At 41.7% G+C, this 27,059-nt stretch overlaps 1 protein-coding gene across 1 annotated transcript in view; it reads left to right on the plus strand.

The window, feature by feature from the left end:
* Hdac9 (histone deacetylase 9) overlaps nt 1-27,059 on the plus strand; it is a 474,463-nt gene that overhangs the window by 359,039 nt on the left and 88,365 nt on the right. Inside the window, exon 22 of the mRNA XM_057782117.1 lies at nt 6,937-7,055. Coding sequence (XP_057638100.1) covers nt 6,937-7,055 — 119 coding nt within the window. The remainder of the gene's footprint in view (nt 1-6,936; nt 7,056-27,059) is intronic.

Consider the following 27,059-nt stretch of genomic DNA (forward strand, 5'->3'; position numbering starts at 1 on the left):
AATAAAAGTCTTTTGCTGATAGCATTCCCATTGTTGAGTTGCTAATTTTTCTTTTCGGATACTTTCTATTTTGAAGAATATTGGAGGAGTTTGAGAAACTTTTACAATAGTAAAAGTTTTGTGGGTATCTCTGTGTCCCTGATGTGAAAAATGCATAGAATCTGCACATCTTGCTTCCTTCAATTCTTTTTCATCTTATTCAAATGGTGATTTTCTCTTTCCTTAAATACTTGAATTCTTGGACATTTGTTAGTTGATAGTTTACTCTGTAGGAAGAGCGGTTTCCTCTCTGTTCGACTGTATCTCTGTTATGCTATGAACTCCTGTTCAGTTATATCTCTGTTATGCTATGAACTCATGACTACTTATATGGTTTGTTATAATCCACCGCTAGCCTTACTTGTGTTTCTGGAATTGTTACAGCTCCAGCCTCCCAGGGCTTTTCTGCTTTAGTCCGCCTGCCTCTAGGCACATTTCCATCCCTTCTGGCAAATTCCTTGCCTCCACACAGTACTCCTGAGCTGCTTCTTTTTTCCGATGATAATGTCCTAGAGTCAATCACTTTTGAAGGACCTCTGTATTCCTTTACTGGAGATGGACAGTGGAACACTAGCTATTCAAGGACAGGTTTTCACTACTGGGGTGTCATGGTTATTAGGAAGTGGATGATAACCCAAGCAAACATGCACGTTTTGCTTTTCTCTTTAACAACAAACCCCATGAATGCCTCTGAGGAATTTATTCAAGAAAAATTATACTGCTTTTTTTAACTTAATATTTTCATAATAGTCTTTTGGTCTTTTATACATGGTCTTAGTCCATTTTGTGTGGATGTAACAGATAGATGATTGATATAAAATATAGATTTATTTGGAAAATGGTTATGAAGCTACAAAGTCTGGAACTGTGGTGCTGGTGTCTGGTAAGGGTCACCCTACTGAGGTGGAAGGACAAACAGGCAGAGCACAGAGAAAACCCTTGACAGACTCGTCCTTGCTTCAGGAGCCCACTCCCAGAGCAATGGCTGCGATCCACACTCTAGCAATGGTAGTTAATTTCAGAATGAGTCTTGGAAAGGAGACTCGGCTGTAGTGGGCATTCTAGACCCATGCCAACATAAATAAAAGAGCTCGAAGACGAAGGTGATGTCTCTTTAAAAGTGTCCAAATACGAGGCTGGAGGAATGGCTCAGCAGTTGAGAGCACCAGCAGCTGCTCCAGAAGGCCTGGGTTCTATTCCCAGCAGGGATGTAGTTACTCACAATCATCTATAACCATCTGATCCCATGGGATCCAATGCCCTCTTCTGGCTTCTGTGGCCATGAAACATGCTGTGATACCCAGACATATTTTCTGGCAAAGTGCTTGCACACACAGAATTTTTTTTAATTTACCAATATAATGATGTTTGGGAAATATTAGTTCTATCTGTTTATGAGATGTAGGCAAGGAAGAATTTGTATCAACAGTATGAAAATCACTAAGATCTCGTTTAGAATTGAATAATCTTTACCCGTGGCAGTGTTTGCAACAAAGTAGGCAATGTGTGTTAGTTGGAGTCAATGAACAAAACATCACCAATGTTACTATTCGTAAGCAGTTGCTGCCATGTAGTTCTCCAGCTTAACAGAAAATTTGTAGAATATGTTGTATCAAAACATCACACAAACTTTCTATAATCACACATAGCTAGTTCATTCGGCTGTAGTGGGAGCTGCAGGCTATGTTCCTGCCGCCCCAGCTCCTGGTCGCCTGGCTAGCTTATGCCCCAAAATAACAACACACAAACTGTATTCTTTTAAACACTGCTTGGCCCATTAGCTCTAGCCCTTACTGGCTAATTCTCAAATCCCAATCAACCCATCTCTAATAATCTGTGTAGCACCAGTCTTACCGGAAAAGATTCAGCATGTCTGACCTGGTGGCTTGCTTCATCGCCCCTGGCCTGAGAGGAGCTGCCCTGTATCTGAGCTCACTTCCTCTTCCTCCCAGCATTCTGTTCTGTTTACTCCACCTATCTAAATTCTGCCCTATCAGATGGGCTAAGGCAGTTTCTTTATTAGCCAATGACCTTCCTCCATCATTTCCCCTTTTTCTGTTTAAACAAAAAGGAAAGGCTTTAACTTTAACATAGCAAAATTACATATAACAAAAGTTATCAAGTAAGAATTACAGTTACAATATTTACATCTACTTTATCTTTTATCATAACTAAGGAAAACTATAACTATCTATTCTTCAAGAAAGATACAATATTACCTAAGCAAACAAGAAATAAGCAACTTTCAAACTCTAGAAATGACAGAGACATCTCGCTGCCTGGACAGTCACCCAAAGTTCCTCTGTACTGTTGGGGCATCCATCTTCGGCCTACAGGTCCATGGTATCCAGCAGACATTTCCATGAAGGAGGAAAATTCAAAGGCAGTTCAGTCACTATCTGCTGTGTCCTGCAGAATGTCTCTCAGACTCTTTCATTTACCAGGAACCACAAAAGATCATCTCACCTTTAAGCAAGTTCAGCAGTCCTCTCTCTGCGGGTTCTTTGTGTCCAGTTTATGCAACAGTCCAGGCAAGAGCAGTTTCTTGCCCAAATGGCTATCAAACTCCATAAGGATCCTCTTCGATGACCATCTTCCTCTTGAAGAAGATTGGTGCTGCCAGGAACAGAGTGTCTCATTGTCATGAAAAGTCCTAAGTTATTAAAACATTAAATAGCATATTCCGTAGTCTTTGAAAGATATGAAGAATGTCTATCTAAAATATATCTATGTACATCTAGAAAATCTAACATGACTACAAACTTGACTATTATAGATAACTATTCATTAACAACTTATATACATAACATTTTTACATGAGCTACACAATCACAATACCTTAATATCAGAAATACATATACATATAACAAAATTGACCTTAAATTTAAATAACTAAAGCAAAATCCATATCAATGCAAATTATTCATACCTATATCAGATCCCCCTTTAAATGTAAAAGAACATTTATAAACAATATTTGGGAATATGGACATAGTTATTTCTCTCCAAACTGCTTCCTGCTGAATGGGGGCGCTGTTAATCAGATATTTCAGGGTATAACCTGTGTGCTAGGTTCATCTCAGTCGTCAATTGAGTGAAGTAATTTTTTGAAGGTGTTCACAACAACCTTTCAGGAGGGCATGATCCATCATACCATATTGGGATAGAAGCAATGCACAGGGTCTCATCCTCTGTGAAAAGAAAAGAAGAAACTCCTTCCAAAGCGTCATGTCCTTAGATCCAATTTCTGAAGTCAAGGTATTTTCAAAATATCTATGTTGGATTAGTTCAGTAGCATTTATAAACAAGTATCTTTTAGCAGCTGTTGCTCCTTCTTCAGCATTCAAACAATTCAAACAGAGCATAATAGCATACAGTATCAAAATTCTCTGTGTATTTTCCATTTTTGTGTGCTTTATTTTAACCTCTATTTTGTTTATTTTTACTTTTATTTTTTGCTTTTTGAGACAGGTTCTCTGTATCTTTGACCTGGAATAACTCTGTAGACCAGGCTGTCCTTGACCTCTCAGAGATCCACCTGTCTCTGCCTCCCAGGCATTGGGATTAAAGGTGTATGCTACTACACCTTGAACTCACAGAGATCTGTTTGTCTCTGCCTTTTAGACACTGGGATTAAAGGCGTATGCTACCACACCTTGAAGTCACAGAGGTCAATCTCCCTCTGCCTCCCAAGTGTTGGGATTAAAGGTGTGTACTACCATACCCAACTACTCTCTTTTTTTTTAAAGAACTTTAACTTTTAGCCTGCATATATTTTTAACACACTGTAAATCATTTAAAGGTTTTCTTTGTCTTTGAATCTCTCTTCACTGTATATCTCTCTTTTTTCTGACCACACGAGCCTTTACATTACTGAGCAAAATGGGTAGGATTAAAGCCGTGGCTTTGATGGCTGGATCCAGCCCATTCCTTAGCTTTCCAGCCTCATGGCGGAGGTACTACTGGAGCCATCTTTATTGCCACAAGTCTATGGCGTTTCAAGGTCCCTGCCAGCAAGTAAGCTGCAGCATTCTGCTCATAGATCACACACAGTCGGACCAGACCGTCTGCCTGAAAGAGTTAGAGTTTGCCCTGGCAGGACAGACCAGAAAGCCAGCATTTTAAAACAGCACAACTTTTTTCCTGCTACAGCTGAAAACAAACAAGCATTCAGTCAGCTTTTATCAATACTATTTAAGTGTTTCGTGGCAGAACCTCTTAATGAGCTGCAGGGTTTTGCAGCTAAAGCTGAGTCAGGAAGCCTCTCTTAGATGGGAGGCTTGCTTGCCTCTAACAAGCAGAGCAGACCCAAGAAATTGCTGCTACCACGTCGGGCACCATTTTGTAGTGGGAGCTGCGGGCTGTGTTCCTGCCGCTCCAGCTCCTGGTTGCCTGGCTAGCTTATGCCCCAAAATAACAACACACAAACTGTATTCTTTTAAACACTGCTTGGCCCATTAGCTCTAGCCCTTACTGGCTAATTCTCAAATCCCAATCAACCCATCTCTAATAATCTGTGTAGCACCAGTCTTACTGGAAAAGATTCAGCATGTCTGACTTGGTGGCTTGCTTCATCGCGCCTGGCCTGAGAGGAGCTGCCCTGCATCTGAGCTCACTTCCTCTTCCTCCCAGCATTCTGTTCTGTTTACTCCACCTATCTAAATTCTGCCCTATCAGATGGGCCAAGGCAGTTTCTTTATTAGCCAATGACCTTCCTCCATCATTTGGCAGACAGTTGCCATCTGGACAAAATTCTAATAATTCTAATAGTAAAGGCTGAGGATTGCTCTGAAGAGGAACCAGAGTTTTAAGAATGTGTGCTTTCAATGAAAGATTCTAGTAGATACTGTCGTATCCTAGTTCCCTTTCTTTTGCTGTGACGAACACCTTGGCCAACACAGCTTGGGGAGAGAAGGCTTTATTTCATCTTGTGCTCTCAGTCTTTCATCCTCCCTTGAGGAAAGCCACAGCAGGAACCAGAAGGCAGGCTTGCTGACTATTTGGGTAGCATGCTCTCTTGCCCAGTGAGCAGAGCAGAAACCATGGAAGAATGCTGCTTGCTGGATGGATTGCTCAACCCCAGGACCATTTATTTGCCTAGGGATGGTGCCATCCATAAGGGACTGGGCTATCCCTCTTTAATTAATAATCAAGACACCACTCCCCCCCCCCCGACATGCCCATAGGCCAATCTGCTCTAGGAAATTCCTCGGTCAAGGCTTTTCTCTCAGATGACCACAGACTTAGGCAAGCATACATCTAAAGCTTCTGGAATGTGTGGTAGATTTTCCCCCCTAAGTTCTTATTGTGTTATTATTTGTGGAATGAATCCACCTGCATCCGATTGAGTTCCCTGAGATGAAGTGTGACTGAAAACCTCTTGTTTGTGAATTCAGAAATGATTGGCACACCAAATGTGTTGATTGGCTTACAGATAAACTAGACCAATTTGCTAAGAAAGTATGTACTACCCGCCAAAATAAAGGGAGAATCTTGGGAAAATATTCTGAATTCTTTGAGAGAGTAGCCCAATGTCTCGGTAACACATGGTCTTTTCATTCATGAACATCAGTGAGTGATTAGACATGATACTTCTACAAAAACAATGTCAGAGGTGATAATATTGAAGGAAAGAATCTTATGAATCTCTTCAGAGTTGGATCCATACTAAATATTCATAACATTATTGAATAAAAACATAGATAATCTATACATAGTGGGTGGCATTAGTTTCACTAGTGACTAGTTCAGGCTCAGTAGTTTTCCAGTCGCTGGTGGGATGACGGGAAATCTGATGTGTGCATGTGTTTGGAGGCACAAGGGCTGGCGTTTTATGCTAGCAGAAGAGGTTGAGGAAAAGCATTGGGCTGATTTATCTCTCTCTCTAGATAAGTTTCATTTTGCTATCTTCTAATTTCAACTTCCTAATGTACAGCATTCAGTCAAAATTTCTTTATATAAAGGTAAGTGATCATTGTTGAAAATCTTAATTGTTTTTCTTAAAAAGCCGAAGAGTTAATTAGTTTTCTCCTGAAGGATTAGTCCTGGAACACTTGCTTCAGTTCCTCCACACAGACAGAAGTCTTCCTAGTAAACTTCATAATAGTGTGCTGTTTCCTCATCTGATTAAATAAGTCTTTGGTATTTGAATTTTTATGATGGCACTCTGAGCTTGAGGTTCTCGTAAACTTTTTTCCTGAGGTCCTGCAGTCATTTTCTCTCAAACTAAAGGGATGGGAAGGTTCCGAGCCTTGAGGAGGCTGAGAGGTGACTGCTCATGTGTCTACGTGGGGCAGCAGGAGCTGCTGCCAGGGACAGAGCTGCCACATTCCTGCTGCGTCTGGCCTTGGACTCCCTTAACATCATAATCTGGATTCTATTAAGGGAATTCTATGTTTTTCTTCTGCAAGAGTCACCCCCTACCATGACAAATATTTTAAAATATATATATATATTTTAAAGTTGGGAAAGCAAACTTTTTCCCAAAAGAAATTTATAGTTCAAATTTATACCAATTTCTTCTTAACTAGAGCAAGCTAGATTCTCCCTAAAGCTTCAGTTTTCCCGTAAAACTTTGCTCTCCTCTGGAAGAAGCGGGCTTTCGTTTTTATGGGCGAGGGGATGAAGCAGCACACATATGTGACTGTGCTGGCACAAGCTGCAGAATGTACCTGGGGAGCGTGGGGGTGTGCAGTCTGGAGGGGGAAAAGATGAAAGGGAAAAGACTGCATTGGGATGCTCACATATGAAGGAAATGCTGAGCTTTTGATCCAGCTAGCGTTTCCTTCTCCTTCTTTCTCTGGGAAGTGACTGAGGCTGTGCCAAGTCATTTTCACAAAGCCATTTTTACAGGTACCCAGCATTCCCATGAGTGACTGTTGCCTTTTCACCGTACAGGACCGTCGTGATGCCCGTGGCCAAAGAGTTTGATCCAGACATGGTCCTGGTGTCTGCAGGATTTGATGCGTTGGAAGGCCACACCCCTCCCCTAGGAGGTTACAAAGTGACAGCAAAATGCAAGTATCTCTTCCAAGACGTCATGAAATGCTATGACGTCATAGACCGTTTTGTCCTTTATAATATACGATACCTTTTACATGAGTTCTGTAAAACTGGGGAAATGTTTGAAAATGATTGGCGTGGTATTTACTGCTCTCTCAGTTTTGTGTCCCTGTAGAAAATTTCATTGAACAAAAGCAAAATTTTTTCCTATGGTAGACTTGGTGGACATGTCCGAAACTTCCTGCATTTCAGGAGTCTTAGTTTTCATTTAAAGAGTACAGCAGTATGGCTTCTGTCTATGATCTAGTAGCTGATCTGAGAAGTCATAAGTCTAGGGAAACTACTGGGCCTTTTGAACGGAGAACGTAGCTGTGATTTTTATTCCATTGTACAGGGAATAGAAATAGCTACTTGGGAATAATGTCGTGTGCTCCCAGGTTCAAATACAGGCTTAATTGTGCTACAGCATTCCTAAGGGTCCCTGAGGCCTGTGCTGGTCTTCTGTTGGGTTGCAAGGACGCACTTTCTGGCTGTGTTCCACAGCAGCCAGCTTCCCAGCAGAGAAGTGAATTTTGTGTTTTATTGTGTTTGAAGAATCTGACTCCACGGAGTTGAGCTAGATGGGAACTTTCTTTAAGAACAATTTCCTTACTCTGCTCAGGAAAGCGAAGCATGTGTGCAGTGCATGCATGTAATATGCATTGGCATTGTCTGCGCCTACTAAACAAGACAAGACTGTAGAACTACAGAGGCTGGCATCCGGTATTATAGGCTTTAGGGGAGCCGAGAGCAAACAGAACGAAACAATTCCAGCGGTTTTAAGTGGGAGAGATGAGTTTGGAACGCGTTTGCTATATTAATTTGAAAAGAACCAAGAAACAGCTTCGTGCCAACCTTTGTTTGTCGTTGGCTGCTCATGTGAGAACATTTCTGCGCTCTAATTGCTCCAGTAACATTGTTAGGTAGTGGCTATTTTTAACATCTATTATTTACCCAGGGTTCTTGGTGCCTTGTTGTCTATCAAAAACATATTAGAACCGGCAACTCCACACACACAACAAAAACTAGATAATGCATATTGTGAAAAATTGAATACAGAGGCATTTTCTTGTATTAAATATCTTTATGATCCTTCTGTGATGCTGCTCACAGAACTCGCCTCAAGTAGAAATCTGTCTTTCTATTGCAGATAAATCTCATCAAAGTCAAGGCTGGTGACTCGTTTACTTTAAATAAAGAAAAGTAAAGTTTTACACCAAAACAAAGGAAAACCTAAATGATATAAACCCTATGGGGAGAAAGACAGAAACCTGGGAAAGGTGGCCTTTTTCATGAAATTTACACATCTCCTTTAGGAGTTAAAGAACGCTCGTCTTTGAGTCTTTCCCCTTGCCCAGAGGTGGAGGTTTAACTTCTCCATCTCTCCAAGGGAAAAGGAACTAACCATTGTGTTAAATCTTGGACAGATGAGTTTCAAATCTCAAATGTCACATTGCAAAGTAGAAGCACAAACAGTAGCAATGTGGTCTCTTTTGCTTATAGATACTAGAAACATTGTGTCTAACACTTTTGTTCCAGCAGTGCCCGTCAGCTTTCCAATGACATAATAAATTAGCTGAGATAGTCGGCTTACACCGTGGGGAAAGGTTGTTTCTGCCAGCAGCTTTCGAGTTTATCACCGGTGGGCCTGTTTTGGTGAGAAGTGAGTGGCAGGGTACAATTGTTTATCTCATGGGTAGGTGGGAAGGCGAGAAGGGAAAGCACTAGAATGACACAATTCTCTACTAAAGCCCCTCTTCAGTGACCGGAAAGCCTCCTACCAGGCCCACCTCTTAAATTTCTACTTCTTTCCTACACCACCATGTTCATCCTGAGGACCCAGACCCAAGTTCTTTCAAACAGAATGCAAGGGAATCTTCAACGTTTCAAATCTACTAATACAACAATATTTTATTTATGTCTTAATAAATAAAGCTTGTCTAAAATCACAAGGGTAGAGCTAAATCGCTAGAGGCCAGGCAGTGGTGTCACACACCTTTAACCCCAGGATTTGGGAGACAGAGGCAGATGGATCTCTGTGAATTCAAAGCCACTGTGAGCTACAGAAGATCAGTGCAGAAACAAATTCAGGCGGTTTTAATCCCAGCACTAGAGGGAATATCAAATGGGAGAAGATAGAGGATCTGGCTATTTAGTCTGTGGTGGCCCAGCCTTGGTAGAGGTAAGACTTCTCTAGTGGCTTGGCTGCTTTGCTTTTCTGATTTTCAGGTTGAACCCCAGTATCTGACTCTAGGTTTTTATTATTTGTGCTACATACTAGCATATTTGTATTTATATAAGGGATATTTTATTGCTTCCTACCCCCAAATAAATCTGACTGTAGAACAGTCCCACCGTCCCTTCATATAGGACTAGGAAGTCCCTGCTCATCTCTCTCTTCTTGGATTTACTGTCCAACAGAAGCTGCCATGCAGGAGACTATCAGGTACTAGTGATGACTCTTTGGTCAGCTCTTGATCACTCAATTAGGAAGGTTCATAATGAGGGGAGAGGATCTAGAATGTGAAATACAGGAGAGGCTATTCAGAACAGGTCACAGATTTCATAACTAGGAGTGTGATTAAAGTGTTTGTGGATTTGTATTTAGTTGAAATGGCGTGAGCTATGTACTGGATTTCTCTTTACTGAGGAAAAAAAAATCATGCCACCACATACAAAAGCATAGAAATTGGAATGTGCCCTCAGTAGGTCACAGGGTCAAAGACCCACAAACACTATCAGTGATAACATGAACACCAGCACCCACCTCTGAGCAACCACATCACCATTTCAGGGAGGCTTCGGAATGCTGGCAACAGTTTCTCACCATGGACGTCACCACCCTAACCGGGCAGGATCTGGGATTGCTGCACAGCCTTCCGGAGACTCCCAAGTGGCTCTCCTCTGGCTTGCACCAGGCAGATGCATTCTCTTCAATTTGACAGACAGGCGATTAAAATTGAGATCTCAGTGCTCTGTGCCAGAAGTCATCCTGCCAGGGTGCAGAGTCCCAACACAAAGTTGAAAATGGGGTACAAATCTAAAGTAAATTGTAACTAAACTATATGAAAACAAATGTTCTGCTAAACTTTTTCAATTTTAGCTAAACTCATTCTTGTTCCAAGTCAAACACTGGATGATTTGATCTGAGAGCGATTTTAGGGTACTGTCATTTCAGACATCTGAAAATTTATTTCCTTGGCACATCAAATTGAGTTTTTACAGTACTTTATTTTATATTTTTGAAAGAAAAGGAAAGATCAAGTCAAAACAACAATGGATTTTGTTCATTTTAAACATCTAAATAGCTGTCTGACATTAAAGGAAGAAAGGAAGACTGTTTCTGAGACAAGAATTTCAGCCTAAATACAGAGGTGACTTTAAATAAAGACAATTCTTAGAGCGGCTTTCTTCTCTCCTCTCTCATCCTGTTTTTGTCTAAGCTACAAAACTACAACATAAATGTTGGATTTTGTTTGTGCTAAAGTTGAAAACAATTTTAACGGAGTTTTAGAAATATTTGCTTAGAATTTTTGTTCTTCTTTAAATTCAGGTCCAAGATTAAGTTCCAACCTAAATGCAGGCTTCTCTCCCTTAAGCCCAAAACCATGACCTTGAAAGCATCCATTCCCCTTACTAAATATTCTGGTTCGTATCCGGTTGTCTTCATGTTATAGTTTAAGAAGACAGCCATGGCAACAGTGCCATGTTCAAGAGTGAAATTGGCTTTTCCCCTCCCAGAGTTCCCAGCTTTGTGGTGGCATCACCTCAGGAGAGCCAAAGCTCTTTAGTTCCAGCTCAGTTTCACAGTAAATCTCTCTCTCTCTCTCTCTCTCTCTCTCTCTCTCTCTCTCTCTCTCTCTCTCTCTCTCTCTCTCTCATAGATGTGCCTGTTCTCTGTGTCCCTCGGAGTGCAGTAGTGAATTCCTACAGACAGATTGCTCATTTTTTTTGTTTGTTTGTTTTTTTTTTTTTGTTTTTTTTTTTTTTTTGGTTTTTCGAGACAGGGTTTCTCTGTGGCTTTGGAGCCTGTCCTGGAACTAGCTCTTGTAGACCAGCCTCCCAAGTGCTGGGATTAAAGGCGTGCGCCACCGCCGCCTGAGATGAATAAGAATCTTTTTTCCTCTGGAAAAAATGATAGACATGTCTGATAAGATGTGTATTATTGTAAAACCATATACAATTTTTACTTCAGTAAGAATTCTGTAGTTCCTGGGATATAAACCATTTTTCCCAGATAAAACAGCATTACTTTTCTTCATTTAATTTTTCAAGAAGGAATCATGTAACATTATCTTAGAGACTTGCTTTCCTACTGTCCCCTATACTGAGAATTACTTTTCTCCTGTTTATAAATCTCCTCCCTACTACTAGGAGTGTGGTAGGATAGGGAGCCAGCACAGTTTTGGGCAAGCACCTGCTTAGATGAACTCAGACCTAACTGCCAGTGACTTTCAGGGAAGAACAAGTGTTTCCTGATTAGTTGGCCCTCTAAAAATAAGTCTCTGGAAAGTTGGGTTTTAATCAAAACAGCAAATAAGTGCAAAGAACCAAACGTGATCCTTGTGTTAGGCATGTTGGCCATCCCATCTGCCCATGTCTGTGTGTGCTGCATGTTGGTTCTGATCTCTATGAGGATGTTGGAGCTTAGAGAGCCTTCCCTCTGTGTATTTTACTAACCCAGAGCTGAAAATAGACTGAGCCAGAACAAGCACAGCGTGGTACCGCTGACTTCCCTTTCTACTGCGCCTTTCTCTCCAGGGGTCTCGCATCTATCTTAAATTGCCCATTTTTTTAAAATCTCTGGTTTTTGTCCCACTACTTAAAATTTATAAAGACACTGAATGCATTTACTCCTATGATTTCTTTTTTTTGTTGTTTTTTTTTTGTTTGTTTTTTGAGACAGGGTTTCTCTGTGGCTTTGGAGCCTGTCCTGGAACTAGCTCTGTAGACCAGGCTGGTCTCGAACTCACAGAGATCTGCCTGCCTTCTTTACTGTATGTTTCTTCCTTCTCTGTGAAGGAAAGTGCATTTCAGCCTCTGGAGAAAAGTCTATCCACCAGTTTGGTCTTACTAGTTGCCTGTGACTGGGGAATCGTGCCATGACCTCTAATGATAGAAGATCAGTCCATGGGCAACAAGGGCAAGAGGACAGCATCTTTGACAGTTAATAACCGATACTTCCTGAGGCTTCACTGACCCCACTTCTCTGCTTGTCCTCCTCTATATGAGGTAAGAACTGGGGAAACAAGGTGGATGTGGTGATCTATGCTGTTAAAATCTCAGCACTCTGGAGCCGAAGACTGGAGGATGAACTTGAGGCCAGCCTGGTCTACATAGTGAGTTCAGATAAACCAGATAAACGTAGTGAGAACCCGTCTCAAAAATAAAAACGAACACAGCAACAGGAAAACCTGGAGGGAAGGAGTCAACATTGACTCTCGAAAGCTCCTGCCACCAGGCTACATTGCAAGGAAGGATCTTGTAGGGTTCTCGACTGTGTTTTCAGGGACTAGCCCAGTGTCTGGCAAATTGTCAACGCCAGCTTTTGAAGGAATGAAGCCAATGGTGTAGATCTTCTACTGTGTTTTCTGCTCTGTAAATGAGTTAACTATTTATTCACTGTTACACTTCCTTTTTATTTTGAACCACAGATACATATCTCTCACAATATTTTCATTAACACAAACTCAGAGTTCTAAAAATTATCGCTCACAGTTGTAACTGTTCAGTGTTTTCTCCTGCTGTGAGTTGGGTTGAAAGAAGCTCTAACAATTAGATGAGGAAGTCATGATTTCCTTGTCCCTCTGGGTCTTGGACCATGTGCCTAGTCTAGCTATTAGCACCTGCTATATTCTAATTGGTAAGACAAATTCATTTTCACCCTCGTGGGAAAAGTCGGACTAAAGGATTATTGAGTTCTGTAAATATTAAACTTCAGTTAGACATGAATAATTACTACAGAGGAGCCGTGTGTGTGTGTATGTGTGTGTGTGTGTAGTGTGGTGTATGTGATCAAATCTCTTTGTGTGATGCTGGACTGAAATATGTGACTTTCCTGCATGAGCCAGCATTATAAGCATATTCTACTAGGTCCAGATAAGTTGTTTCTTAACTAGGAAAACAATTTAGTGAGGATCTAGAGCAATATCATCTCAAAAGAATAAATAACTTACTACTGTCAGTTGTTAATTTTATTGTTGACATCACCTCAAACATTCTAAAGATAAAGTTAAACTAAATCTTGGCATGTAATTACTCTCTAGGAAGACCAGATACACTAGATAGATACTATGGTTTCCTCCTAGACAGGGTAAGTTCCTATAAACAACTTGAAGAATGGTGATAAGTCCAGGAAAGCCATCAAAGTTCTGGATACATAGTATCTGCATACATAGTAGCTGATTACTGGTTCAACTGCAGATCACTGTGGTTGCAGAATGCAGCTCATTTACTAGAGGACTTCCCTAACATGCATAAGACCCAAGGTTCAATCCTTAGTAACATAAATGCAGTGTGAAAGTACATACTTATGAACCTGGCTCTCAGACATGGAGGGAAGAGGGTCAGAAGTGCAGGATCATCCTGGGTTACATGCCGAGTTAGCAGGCAGACTTGGATACATGAGACACTGTGTCAAAGAAATAAAATCAAACAAAACAAAAGTCAGCTTAATAAGAGAAGTGCCTGCATCTCATATTTCCTTATCTGTGTCTATGACTGCCTTGTAAAAAGTTCAGAGGCAATTGGACAGATATTGTGCCTTTAAAAGAAAATAAACAAGTATTTCTTCATGGTAAGGATGTATTAGTCCTTGCCTACTTAAACACTTTGTGTTTTGTTTTGCTGTATTGAGAAAGGAAATCTACTCTTGACATTTTAATATGATACAGAACAAATTCTTTACTGTTATGCATTTTTAACAACTGAACTGTCTAAACACAGTCAAGAAACAGGAAGAAAAAAAGCCCGAGTCAAACATGTGGGGTTCAAGTCAATAGCATAGTAAGAAGTTTCACCATGGTGAAGTGGGATTTATCTGCAGACGCATAAGTAGTTCAGTACAATCGAATAAATAAATGTGACATCCCATGTTAGCAGAGTAGAGGATAAAACCATATGATCACCTCACTAGATGCCAAAAATGCATTTCTTTTATGGATAAAAAAATCCTCAACAACTTAGGTAAGATCATATGCAATGATGAAAAGCGGAAAGCCTTCCCTTTACGACAGGAAAAAATGTTGAGAATGTCACATTTGACAGTTCTGTTCAACCCAGGACTGGAAGGACTAATCAGGACAGTAATACAGGAAAAAGAAACCAAAGCCATCAGTATGAGAAAGGAAACCCATAAATTCTCTGTTTGCAGAAGATATAATTCTGTGTATATAAAATCCTAAGGAATGTGGGAAAAAACTGGACCAATAAATAAAGACAGTGCAATTGTAATTTCCAGTTATCAAAAAAATCCATAATACATCTATAAATAAACAATAAACTATCCAAAAAAAGAAATGAAGAAAATAATCCTAAAGTCAATGCCCCTGGGCTCTCAGATGACCACAAATTCTTGCAGACCATGTCATGACTAAAGCAGGAACACTCGTTTCATCTTGATAGTGTGGTCACCGCTAAATTGCCTCCTAGGAATCACGGAGTGTTTGTGCAAGGGCCTGTGTTCAACAGCTGTCTGTCTGAACTGCCTAAACTTGTTTTCATGATTAGGTACAATAGTAATCTTTACCAAAAGCAATCTACAGATTCAATGCAATGCCCATCAAAATTCTAGCAAAATTCTTCACAGATCTTGAAAGAACAGTACTCAACTTCATATGGAAAAACAAAAAACTCAGGAGAGTCAAAACAATCCTGTACAATAAAAGAACTTCTGGAGGTATCACAATCCCCAACTTCAAACTCTACTACAGGGCTACAGTACTGAAAACAGCCTGGTATTGGCATAAGAACAGACAGGAGGGCCAATGGAACCAAATAGAAGACCCGGATATTAATCCTCACTCCTTCCAACACCTGATGTTTGACAAAGAAGAAAAAATATCAAATGGAAAAAAGAAAGCATATTTAACAAATGGTGCTGGCATAACTGGATATCAACATGTAGAAGAATGAAAATAGACCCATATCTATCACAATGTACAAAACTCAAGTCAAAATGGATCAAAGACCTCAACATAAAGCCAGCCATGCTGAACTTTATAGAAGAGAAAGTGGGAAGTACACATGAATGTATTGGCACAGGAGACCACTTCCTGAATATGGCCCCAGCAGCACAGACACTGAGAGAAGCAATTAATAAATGGGACCTCCTGAAAGTGAGAAGCTTCTGTAAAGCAAAGGACACGATCAACAACACAAAATGACAGTCTACAGAATGAAAAAAGATCTTCATTAACACCACATCAGACAGAGGTCTGATCTCCAAAATATACAAAAAACTCAAGAAATTAGTCATCAAAAGAACACAGAATCTAATAGAAAAATGCAGTACGGACCTAAACAGAGGACTATCAATAGAGGAATCTCAACTTAGCCATCAGAGAAATGCAAATCAAACCAACTCTGAGGTTCCATCTTATACCTGTAAGAATGGCCAAGATCAAAAGCACTGATGACAACTTATGCTGGAGAGGTTGTGGGGGAAAGGGAACACTTCTGCATTGCTTGTGGGAATGCAAGCTGGTACAGTCCCTTTGGATGTCAGTGTGGCGATTTCTCAGAAAATTAGGAAACAACCTTCCTCAAGACCCAGTAATACCACTTTTGGGTATATATCCAAAGGATGCTCAATTGTGCCACAAGGACATATGCTCAGCTATGTTCATAGCAGCATTGTTTGTCATAGTCAGAACCTGAAAACAACCTGAATGCCTCTCGACCAAAGAATGGATAAGGAAAATGTGGTGCATTTATGCATTGGAGTACTACACAGCAGAAAAAAATGATAGCTTGAACTTTGCAGGAGAATGGATAGAGCTAGAAAGCATTATTTTGAGTGAGGTAATCCAGACCCAGAAAGACACTTATCACATGTACTCACTTATAGGTGGGTTTTTAAACATAAAGCAAAGAATACCAGCCTACACACCACAATCCCAGAGAACCTAGACAACAATGAGGACACTAAGAGAGACTTACGTAGATCTAATCTACATGGGAAGTAGAAAAAGACAATAAAAAGACAGTAATCTTAAAACATACGCTTTTGTATTTATTATTATTATTATTATTATTATTATTATTATAGCCTTGGATATTATATCCCTGGAATCTTTAAACAAGAATTTAAAATGTCATTTACATATCTAATTTTAAGTCAAGTGTCTTGTGAAAGTTACAGAGCCAAAGAATAACAAAACATATCTTGATCTTATCTCTTTATTTCCACCTTCATATGTTTTCCACTAGGTTTAAACGGTTACTAAAAATATCTCCAATGTATAAGCATATTCAGAATTATGAAAATATAGAAAATGAAATAAAATCTTCACAACAGTGAGTTTCTTATTTGAATAAAATTCTCCAAATCAGAAAATCTGTTTTGCTAAAAGGCCAGTTTGCAGGCAGTGCTCCCTGCTTAATACAGAGTTCTCTTGCAGCAGACAGCAAGAGCTGCAGGCAGTGCTCCTTGTATAACATGGAGTTCTCTTGCAGCAAGCCGTCAGAGCTGCAGGCAGTGCTCCCTGTATAACATGGAGTTTTCTTGCAACAGGCAGTCAAGGTTTGGCGCTTTGGTTCAGCAATGTTGTGCAAAAGCATCTCACTGTGCTAAATGCTCGAGCAAATGCACAATCCCCTATGAACATGTGGAAGTAGAATTGTAAGATGTTTTTAAAACGACACAGCATAATCCACTTACATATAAGAACCAATGAAAAGAAGCAACATAGCTAATTTAAGGAAAATATTAGCATAAAACTAGCATATCTTAAATTTGTGGATAATCTTATTTGTTATGACAACCAAGAGATTTACTCAAGTGAATGAATTCCCTGTGTTTAATCTTATTTTTGTCTACTTTCTCCTCAATTGTCTCTTCCCTTACACTAGATGACAACTCAGAAACCAAGCTAGAGAGGACGATTTTCCACCTGTAGTGTTTAGTCACTGATGTTAGAAACCATCCTTAGCCTAGGTGGTGTTGCTTGGCCTTGAAGACCAAAATTACTGTAACTGGAGCCATATTAGCATTGTTCATGAAAAGAAGACACATAAGCAGAGCTCACCCTGAAGGATTTGCCACCTGCAGTTTATATTCAAATGTACAGAATATTTCATTAATATTAATGTGTACTTTTTTCATACTTTAACATGTCTGAAATTGGGATACCATTTACATTTAGTGACAATCCAGCAATGTATTCTTATTTTTACAGCATGGCATCTAAAACTATTATGATTATTTTGTGCCACAGTCAATGATATCTTCTATTAAATGTAGTACAATATTTTATTCTTCGAGATACTTTTTGAAATCCCAGCTGAAAACCATGCTAAACTATAGCTTAGATTTTAATTCTATACTTCCTTTTCAGATTCTTATTGATTCAATTTTGAAGAAAATCCAAAGTAGTAATATTATCAGGGAATTTATCAATATATGCTTTACTGTGAGTTTGTACTAGCTCAGACAAAATTTGTTCTTCCTTTTCTCGAAAGGTCCGTAGGAAACGGCTGTAACCCTTTATTTTGATGATTTCTGTCTGTAGTCATTGACTTCATTACTAGTCTCTCTCCGTCACTGTGGCAAAGACCCAAGCAGGCGAGGTGCTTCATAGATTTCTGCCCATATTTATGTGCTGCGTTGCTGTAGGGAGAAACATCATGTCATGGAGGTACAGCTGGGCAAAAATGTTTGCGTGCATCCTGCCTTCAGGGAGAGACCAAGAGAAATGGGCCAGGGGAAAGGTATCCCCAGAGCTGAACCCAGTGCTCCACTTTGTCCGGTCAGCCTTCATCCTCTGTGTGCCCAATAGTCCACTCAGGTAGGAGTGCACTAATGCCTTAATTAATTGCTGAAGTCATTGCTTTCTCTGACCCAGTCATTTCTCCCAAACTGCCCCCCCCCCAAGACTCTATTGGAAACTAAGTCTTCAATCCATGACCTGCTGGGGAACATTATTTTCAGCTGTGTGACTTTTGTTTATGCTGCATTTGTTTAACTCTGTGAAGCTGTGTTTCTGTGCCTGTCTAAAACGCCTGATGGTCTAATAAAAAGATGGAACGGCCAATAGCAAGGCAGGAGCAAGTTTAGGAGGGTCTAGCAGGCAGAGAGTATAAATAGAAGGAAAAATCTGGAAGGAGAGAGAAGGAGGAACAAGAAAACAAGGAGAGGAGGCGTCAGGGGCCAGACACCCAGCCAGCCACACTGTAAGAAGGAAAGTAAGAGATACAGAAGAAAGATAAAAAACTCAGAGGGAGGAGCCGGGCGGTGGTAGTGCACACCTTTAATCCCAGCACTCTGGAGGCAGAGGCAGGCGGATCTCTGTGAGTTCGAGACCAACCTGGTCTACAAGAGCTAGTTCCAGGGCAGGCTCCAAAACCACAGAGAAACCCTGTCTCGAAAAACAAAAACAAAAAAAAACCAAAAAACAAAAACAAAAAACTCAAAGGGAAAATGTTACTTAAGAAAACTTGGCTAGAACCAAGCCGAGCTAAGGCTAGGTATCCATAAGGAAGAATAAGCCTCAGTGTGTGATTTATTTGAGTTCCCCCCAAAAAGGTAAAAAGCCAAAAGAGCAAACAGCATTGCACAACAATGACCCCCTAGAAAGATTCCGTGTTGAGATGTCACAACCATTTGTTTCCTTTTACAAACCAGATCAGTTCCCAAAGCACCAGTCCAGCAGTGTGATAAGTGATGTCTCGGGTCTGTGCAGTAAGGACTATGCAAGAGTTGTAACTATGCGACCAAGAATTACCAACAATCCTGTGAGCAGCTGATAAGCAATCAACGAAATTATCAGGAATGAATGTGTTCCTTGCACCCAAAGATATTTTCTTCTCATTGATATCATGGGACAGAGCTTCTGTGAATTGGTCTAGGGGTTTCCAAACTAGCAGGTATCTCCTTACAGAAAGAAAAGATAAGGGCTCAGGAGATGAATGGTTTGCAGTTTGGTCTAATTGACTAAAAACTCGCTTTTTCTGTGCTTTTAACTTTTTTTCTCAACTAGAATTAAGACACAGAAATTAAGCACAGTAAATTAAGACACAGAAATACTTAAAATGTCTCAATGAGAGAATGACTTCAGAAAGTTCAAGTGTGACAATCTTTGAAAGCTAAGATATGAATGATTTTAAGCGCACTAAAGTTTAGGGTCATTCTATTCCCGTGCATATAAGGTCAGAATTCGTGAGTCAAATTGCTTTTGTAGTCCCATACAAAAGCTAATAAATACTACATTATCAAAATGCTGCGGAAAGTTCAGTATTTAAAAATTTTCAAAACACATGTGAAACCCTTAACTGTAGTTATCCTTAAAGAGGAGAACTTCCTCTCCCTAGCTCTATCCCAACAGTCTTCGGATCCTACTCCTGATGCTGGAACTCATGGCTACAGATAAGTCTCTGCGGATTGGCACAGTTCTCACGCCAGTCACCGCCACGATTCTGAGAATCCTAGACAGTTGGCCTGCTCTGTCCAGATTCCCCCGTCAGAGTCCAAATCAAGAGCACTTCTGTATCTCTTGGCTCATAAAACCCAGACTGCACCTGAGCCCGAGACACAAAGAGCTCTGTAGAAAGGCGCTTTCTCTGGTCTCAGGACTGGGTGCATTTTAAATGCACAGTACAAAACATTAAGAGATAATCTGCATTGTTCAAGGAAGGCAAGATGTTCCTCTTTACCATCTTGCCAGATGACAGCTACAAGGACTGAGTTATCAGACAAGAAAAAGAACCTGACGCCGAGCATGCCGATACCACACTAAAAAGAGGATACTCAGATCTTAAAAAATAGGAGAAAATGTCAGCTCCACAGCTAACCGCCTCTCCCACAGAGGGCTCCTCAGATGATTCTAGTTCATGCTTTCAGTTTGCTACATCCTCCAAAGGCCACACACAGGAGGAAGGGACAAGAATGGAGGTGCCCAGATCTCCAGGTACCAGACCTAGGTGTGATCTTACCGAGGATGGCCACTAAGGACCCGTGAGCCACTGTGCAAAGCCCAGCAGTCAGCCTGTTAGAAAACCGAGAGCCCGTGTGCCTGGGACTGCACGATTGTCCTCCCCGGGCGCAGGAAGGAGAGGTCCTCCATGCACAGAGAGAGGGACGCAAGCTTACAGAGCTGTACGCATTGACCAAGAAAGCTGAGTGATCCCAAGATTTACCACAAATCAGAGCTATCACTCAGTCTCATGGATAAATGCCATTTATTTCTATTAGAACCAATGAACTCATTCTCATAGGGAGCCTGGAGAAATAATGGACACAGCAGACAATAAATGCAAAGCCTCCTTTACAGTTGCTTATTCCGTCTCTCCAGTTCACTCTCGCGAAGGACTTTATTACTAGATCATCCCAGAAGTTGTGTATGTTCAACCAGGATATAAGTTCTTATTTCCCTCATTATCACTTCCCAATGTGTGAAATTTCTCGGCATAAAGGTATCTTTATGCTTGTGAAAGTATCTATAATTTTAATAATTGAAGCAGAACAGAAGGTTTAGGATAAGAATCATGAAGTCTGTAATGTTCGTTTTATTATAAAGCTTCAATTTTGACATATTTAATGGTATAATCTGTACATATGGTCTTTGATGGCTATACTTTCCTCTTTCCTCTGCTTTGGTTAAAAACTCCAGAGGACAAAATACTTATTTTCAAAGCTGAGTTATTGTCCACTGACGACCCATGACTGAGCACGCCTTTCTACACACAGCTCCATATTCTTTTTCTGCAACAACTTGCACCTCACATCTCTTACAACATGGGCCCTCCCTCCCCAGGCTGCCTCTTCTGTTCTCCCTTCAGGAGACTCCAGGCTGGTGAGGTTTGCTGTATCACAGAAGAGCAGACTGCTCCAATCTAGAGCCCTTTCTCCTGAGTTTCTCTTAGGCTGAGATACATTAGTTAATTATTTTCTTCAACAAGGTCTCAATACGTAGCTCTGGCTGGTCTAGAATTCCTCATGTAGCCCAGGTTGGCCTTTAATTTCTTAGAGCAGGCCCCTGGTTCCACTGGGTCATTCCCTAAGACTTGTTTCTGGTGTCTTTCCAATTGTGTAAACTTACACAAAGGGCTTTGCCTTTCAGTGAGCCTTAATCACTTGCATTTTCTCACATACAAATAAAACTGTCTACTGCATAGATTTGTGGAGATTAGATAAGACATCCCATTGAATGCGTCCTCTGGAGCCGTGCCCTTTAGCAAACACTCCACAAACATTAGCCAGTGTTAGACAGTCTCAGCATCTTTATCTGCCTCCAGAATGTGCTTGGATCTGAACTGTAACAAGCTCAAGGCTGGCCATCAAACCACTCTCCTGTGCTGGCTGGTGTCTTGTAAGTCTAAGCCTGTGTGCTTGGTTTTGGTTTGCTTTCACTGTGCTGGGAAGAGAACACAGTGTTTCAAAAGCTAAGCAAGTGCTCTATCAAGCAACTCTAATCTTAGACTTTAACAGGAGACATTGTTTTGAGAGATGGACTTGCTAAGCTGGTCCAGCTGGCCTTGCATACACTGTGTAGCCCAATGGCAGCCTTACTGCCTCAGTCATGTTACCAGCTGTGTTGCAGACATGTGCTATCATGCTAAACACATTTGTGTCTTGAAACCAACCTGCTTGTCTATGTTAGAATGCTACAGTTAGAAGCCAGTGACTTGACATCCTGAGCAAGTGTCCTACCACTGAGCAACTTAGCCCAGCCCAGCTATCGGGTTGTTAAATGCACTTCAAAATAACTTATAGGCAAAATCAGAAATAATTAACAACTGTTGACCGAAGCTCAAATGACCTTTTTTCGCAACATTCAGATGCCTTTGTCTGACCATGGCATGGCTCTCCCAGAATTTTGCATAAGAGAGAATCAGTCTAACTGGACAGGCACACGCAGGCATTGCAAGCTAGTGATAGGCCCTGCATACAACAGATGTCTTCGATTGGTAAACACAGCTACAAACACGTCAAAGGTTTCCATATAGGGGAGACAAGCATCTTGATACCACTGGAGAGAAAAACAAGGAATCAAAGAAAGGAAGCTTGCTGCTGAGACCAGGATTATCCTATGGCAGCATAATTCATGGCCTTTTCCAAAGCGACATTCTGAAACTAAAAAGTAAGGCGTTCACTGGTGTCTTCCAAGGATGTTTTATTTGTATGTGCATACATACAGACGTGCGTTTCTCTGGTAGAATTGTAATGCAATTTTAAGTGAAAGTTGAGGAGAGAGACACGAAGGGTTGACTGAGGCAGTGACAGACAGGCAAAGATCAAGCAGCCTGCAGCTCAGTCAGGTCCAGGTAGCCCAGGCAGGATTTACTGTAGTTAGCCGGCCTCTGACCCTGTGGATTTCGGTGAGTCTCTCTGATCTGCCTTTCTAGAGCATCCGTGTGCCCTGTAACCTCCAGTGGTCCCTTTTAAGTGTCTTATCTCAGGTTCAAAGCAGGTCACCAGCTCTGTTCACTTGTTTGCTGTTTGGTGGGTCAACGGTAAGCAGCTTTCTCGGGTGTTATTTTTGGTCTGAAACATTCCCCCACAGCACTGTCTGTACAATGGTCTCCTCTTTGCTCTGGTACAGTTCTCTAAAGAAGGCACACGGAAGGGTCCCTAAAACCACAGCATTGCCAAAGTAGCCAGCTGAAGAGATCTTTTATTAAACGAAGCTAGTTTGAGTTACTGACAGGCCTATGAAGTGCCTGAAGAAAACGGGAGTGTCCGGCTACTTGGGGCCATTCCAGGAAGGTCGGCTGCTTTTAAAAGCTGCATCTCATTAAGGGTCTGGATGGTCACTGGAACTCCGCCTGTTGTTTTACTCAGTAGTCTCTGGGGGACTATTTGGCACTAGGGTGCAAAATGAGCTCAGCAATTAGGGAAAGACACCACCGAGGCCCTTGAGTAAATCACGGAGTACCAGACTTCACAGAAAGTCAGTACCAGGCCAAAGTCATAGCCTAAGGATGCTAGGGAGTCTGGCTTCTCTTCTTCCCAGTGCATTCTGGTCCAGCTCCCGCTGTCATTGCCTCCAGGGGTGCTTTCAGGTATTTGGCAAGGAGAAAGGCAATTTCAACCAACTTTTCAGACCAACAGAATCGATCCCCAAATGTTTAGAACATTTATCCCCTGGAAGTGGAAAACTCCACTGGCCGCATCAGTTTGTCTAGCCTGGCTCTAGAGATAACGTGAGATGGGCTTTGGATGCTGAGAGGTGGGAACCCTACGTCTGGGGTATGTAGGTCCTTCTAGGGATCTGTGTGATGGCCCCTGTGTAGTTAAGAGAGGACAAGAACAGTAACTCTGGGATTGCAACCAAATCTATAACCGTATCTCAAACCTCCTAGGTTAAACTATCCATTTTAGTCCCAGGAAGTGTGGGAAGCATCCAGAGGGAAGGAGTGCCCCACTGTCCCACACCTTGCCTCGAAGCCTAGAGAAGGGAAGGAGAGGCAGATCACAGCAAGTTCAAGGCCACCCTGCCCAGAGGACAAAGCCAGTTCAGATAATCCAGGGATACACAATAGACCACAGTCTCAGGAAACAAGAAGAAATGAAAAATAAAGGAAGTCAGGTGAGCTTGCCCTATGGCGCTGAGGACTAAGAACTAGCAGACAATTCTCTCCTGTTTTCTCCAGACACTAAGGATCTACCTCTCTGAGAACCTGTCTGGTTGTCTTCAGATGGAAAGAAGTGTTTGGTCCATTAATACAGCATTGCAAAATTCCCTCTCTAGAGTAGCACGAGACACAAGAACTGATAATAAATGCTTATAATCTGGAGTAAACTCAACTCACTCCTATTGTTTCTAACAAGGCCATCAGATAAGCAGTTTTACTAAGGAAACAAAAGTATAAAAATGATAAGAGACAGTCAAGGTATGAGCAGCTGGGATCTCCAGGTGGAATGTATCTTCTATTTATGCTAATATGACAAATAGGCCTTACAAGCAGGGAGAGGCAGTTCACTCTCTATCTCTCTCTCACTCTCTCTCACTCTCATATTTACACTGATATTCCTTCTGTCCCAGAGTGACATCTTGTATATAGAAAGTATAAATTTCTCCCCTACCCCCTTGAAGAACCTAGGCCTCTCTTGCAAAACCACACAGAGGTAACTTGGTCCCTGATCGCAGGTTTGGCCCTAGCATCTTCTCTCCCACAGAGACTTACAAAACCACACAGAGGTAACTTGGTCCCTGATCACCGTTTTGGCCCTAGCATCTTCTCTCCCACAGAGACTCATTAAAGGCTAACAGAGGACAGACACCATGGGGATAGGAGAATGACGGCACAGACAGAAATCCACACCAGGCTTCCTGGTGCAGGCCTATAAAATAAATAGTGACTCTGGAGGCTGAGACACAAGGACTACAAATCCCAGCGCTGCTTGCGCCACTGGGTGAGTTACAGGTCAGCAACTGAGAGGCTGTTTTCAAAATTTAAAAGAGTAACAAGAAGACTGGAGGTTGTTCAGTGGTCAAGTGCTTACTTACCATGTGAGGTCATCGACTTAACCCCTGTTTCCAGGGGCAGGGTATTGATTCAGAAGGTTTAGAACACCGAGGAAGGCTCATCAGATTCTGAGCTATCCCTACAGGGCTATGAAGGTCTACCCAGGCTTGTTGAAGAACTTTCCTCTCCGTGGACAAACGGGGATGCCAGTCTGCAGCAGCTCCCCCGCTGTCCGTATCTTCCCTTCACCTGTGTAGGGTTCATCAGATGATTGAGTTTAGGAAGCTCTTTCATATCAGATTGTTGTTGTTAATTTTAAATACCACCACTATTCTCCCGTTCCCAGACCACAGCTCTTGCTCCTATCTGACACCCCGCCCCAGTGCGTTTTGTTTCCTGAAGTTGAGTGTTAAATGCCAACACAGAGTTTCAAGTAGGTAAAAAGATGGAATCAACAACCAAACTGTCCTTTGTTACCTATGTGACTGGGGTAGTGACAGCAGAGTCACAGGCTGCCATCCCCCTGCCTCTGCCTCTGTACCTGTGCCTTTTGTCACCGCTGGTGACAGAAAGCGGGGATGGGGTGGGGAAGCTGCACACTGTGAATAACAGACAGATGCCCTCTCCCTTCAGGCCCACAACATGTGTAGTTTTGTAGGTGGCGTTTGCATAATGGCATCTAGGATGAGGAGTTGATCAAGGTTGAATAAAATAAACGCTGAGTTCAGGAGAGGGCCCATGTTCTGCACAGGAAGGAGCTGCTGATGACTGAATCAGGAAAAGGTGTGGAATCAGACTGAATCTCACGATCAGGCCTTGATTTTTGAAAATGTCAGACCTGAGATGTTCCTCACATATCCAAGTAGCTATGTCAAGAGGACAAGTGGATGCGTTTGAGTTCAGGATAGGCATTGAGCCAAAAGCTTAAACTTTGAAGCCCTGCTGAGATCACTAGGGGACAAGTACTGGTTAAGAAGACTTGAAGTGGAGGCTGAGGAAGGCCTGCATTAACAGAGCAGGGCTCAGAGGAGGAGCCCTCACCAGGACTGAGGCTCATGACCCCGCCTGCACTCTGCACTCCCCTGCCACCCAGCGGAAGCAGGTATAATGCGAAGGAGTTCTGTCCAGACTTGATGGATCTGGTATGATGAGAATTGACCACTAAACTTCCTAACAGGAAAGCCACCGCTGGCCACGACAGAAAGCTGTTTGGTGGGGGAAGCCTAGCTCCAGGAGATATTGTAAACAGAACAGTAGGCTGCGCAATTGGATTGTTCTGAGGAATTCCGCTCTAGAGGGATCAGACTCATGGAGCAATGAGCAGAGGCAGTTGAGTGATCCAACGACTGTTTTAAAAGGTGAGAATGCTTGCAGCGACCTGCTACAGAGGGAAAATTAACGCAGCCGTGAGTGCAGAAGAAAATGGCTGCAGAATTGTCCTTGAGTGTGCGAGGGTAGCAGGAGCTACTTTTACAGGCGGAAAATCTGGCCGGGATATGGGAGAATTCATCCTTACTAACAGTGGGGAATGCACAGCGTTCTATCCAGATGGCAGCCTCTCTGTGGCGCACACAGTGGTTGGCAATGGATGGAGTGTGTTCCTGACTAGGTTTTCCCTCAGTCAATAAGAAAGTGATCGTTGTGAATTAAAGTAGGGAGACATTTTGAAGTTTTGAAAATAGAAAATAGTCATAATTATTCAGGGGTTTGAAGATGGGACTTTACTAGAGAAAAAGTCTTGGAACAATTTTAAAGGTCGATGTAAATTTCATGGACATCACCAAACAGTCCAAAGTCAGAAGAGTAATCTAATTGCCAGGGACATATTCAGCAAAGGGGTTAGATGCCTATTAGACAGTTGGATCCAACCAGAAATGAGAAAGCACAAAAGAGGAAGGAACCAGTTATGGAGGGAGCAAGAGTTTTAACTTGACTAAGGGAAGGGAGGAAATGAGGATCCAAGACACAAAAGGTTGACGGGATCGGTGGGTTGTGGGTTCGGGGATTATCACGCTATTCCAGCGGAGTTGAAGCTACAAAGGTAATAGGCAGCAATAAAGAGAGAAGGATGTTAGCTTGATAATAAGGAAGCGTTCCAATTATTGCTAGCAAAGATAACCAGCATATAATCATATGAACGATTCATGACTTGCGTCCCAGAGATCAGTTCATGAACAGACCCTCTAAATGCCACTAGATCTATAAACATCTCAGTGAGTCCCATTGCTTCATGAAGTGAGACATTTTTGATGAGATACAACTGATTGACATTCAAATTTGTTATCAGAAACCAACAGGACAGCACATCCTCTCTACTCCAGCAGAAACTCTTGGGCTTCTTTCCCCTGTAAGGC

Source organism: Chionomys nivalis, chromosome 10 (assembly GCF_950005125.1).
Source record: "Chionomys nivalis chromosome 10, mChiNiv1.1, whole genome shotgun sequence".
Taxonomy (NCBI): Eukaryota; Metazoa; Chordata; class Mammalia; order Rodentia; family Cricetidae; genus Chionomys; species Chionomys nivalis.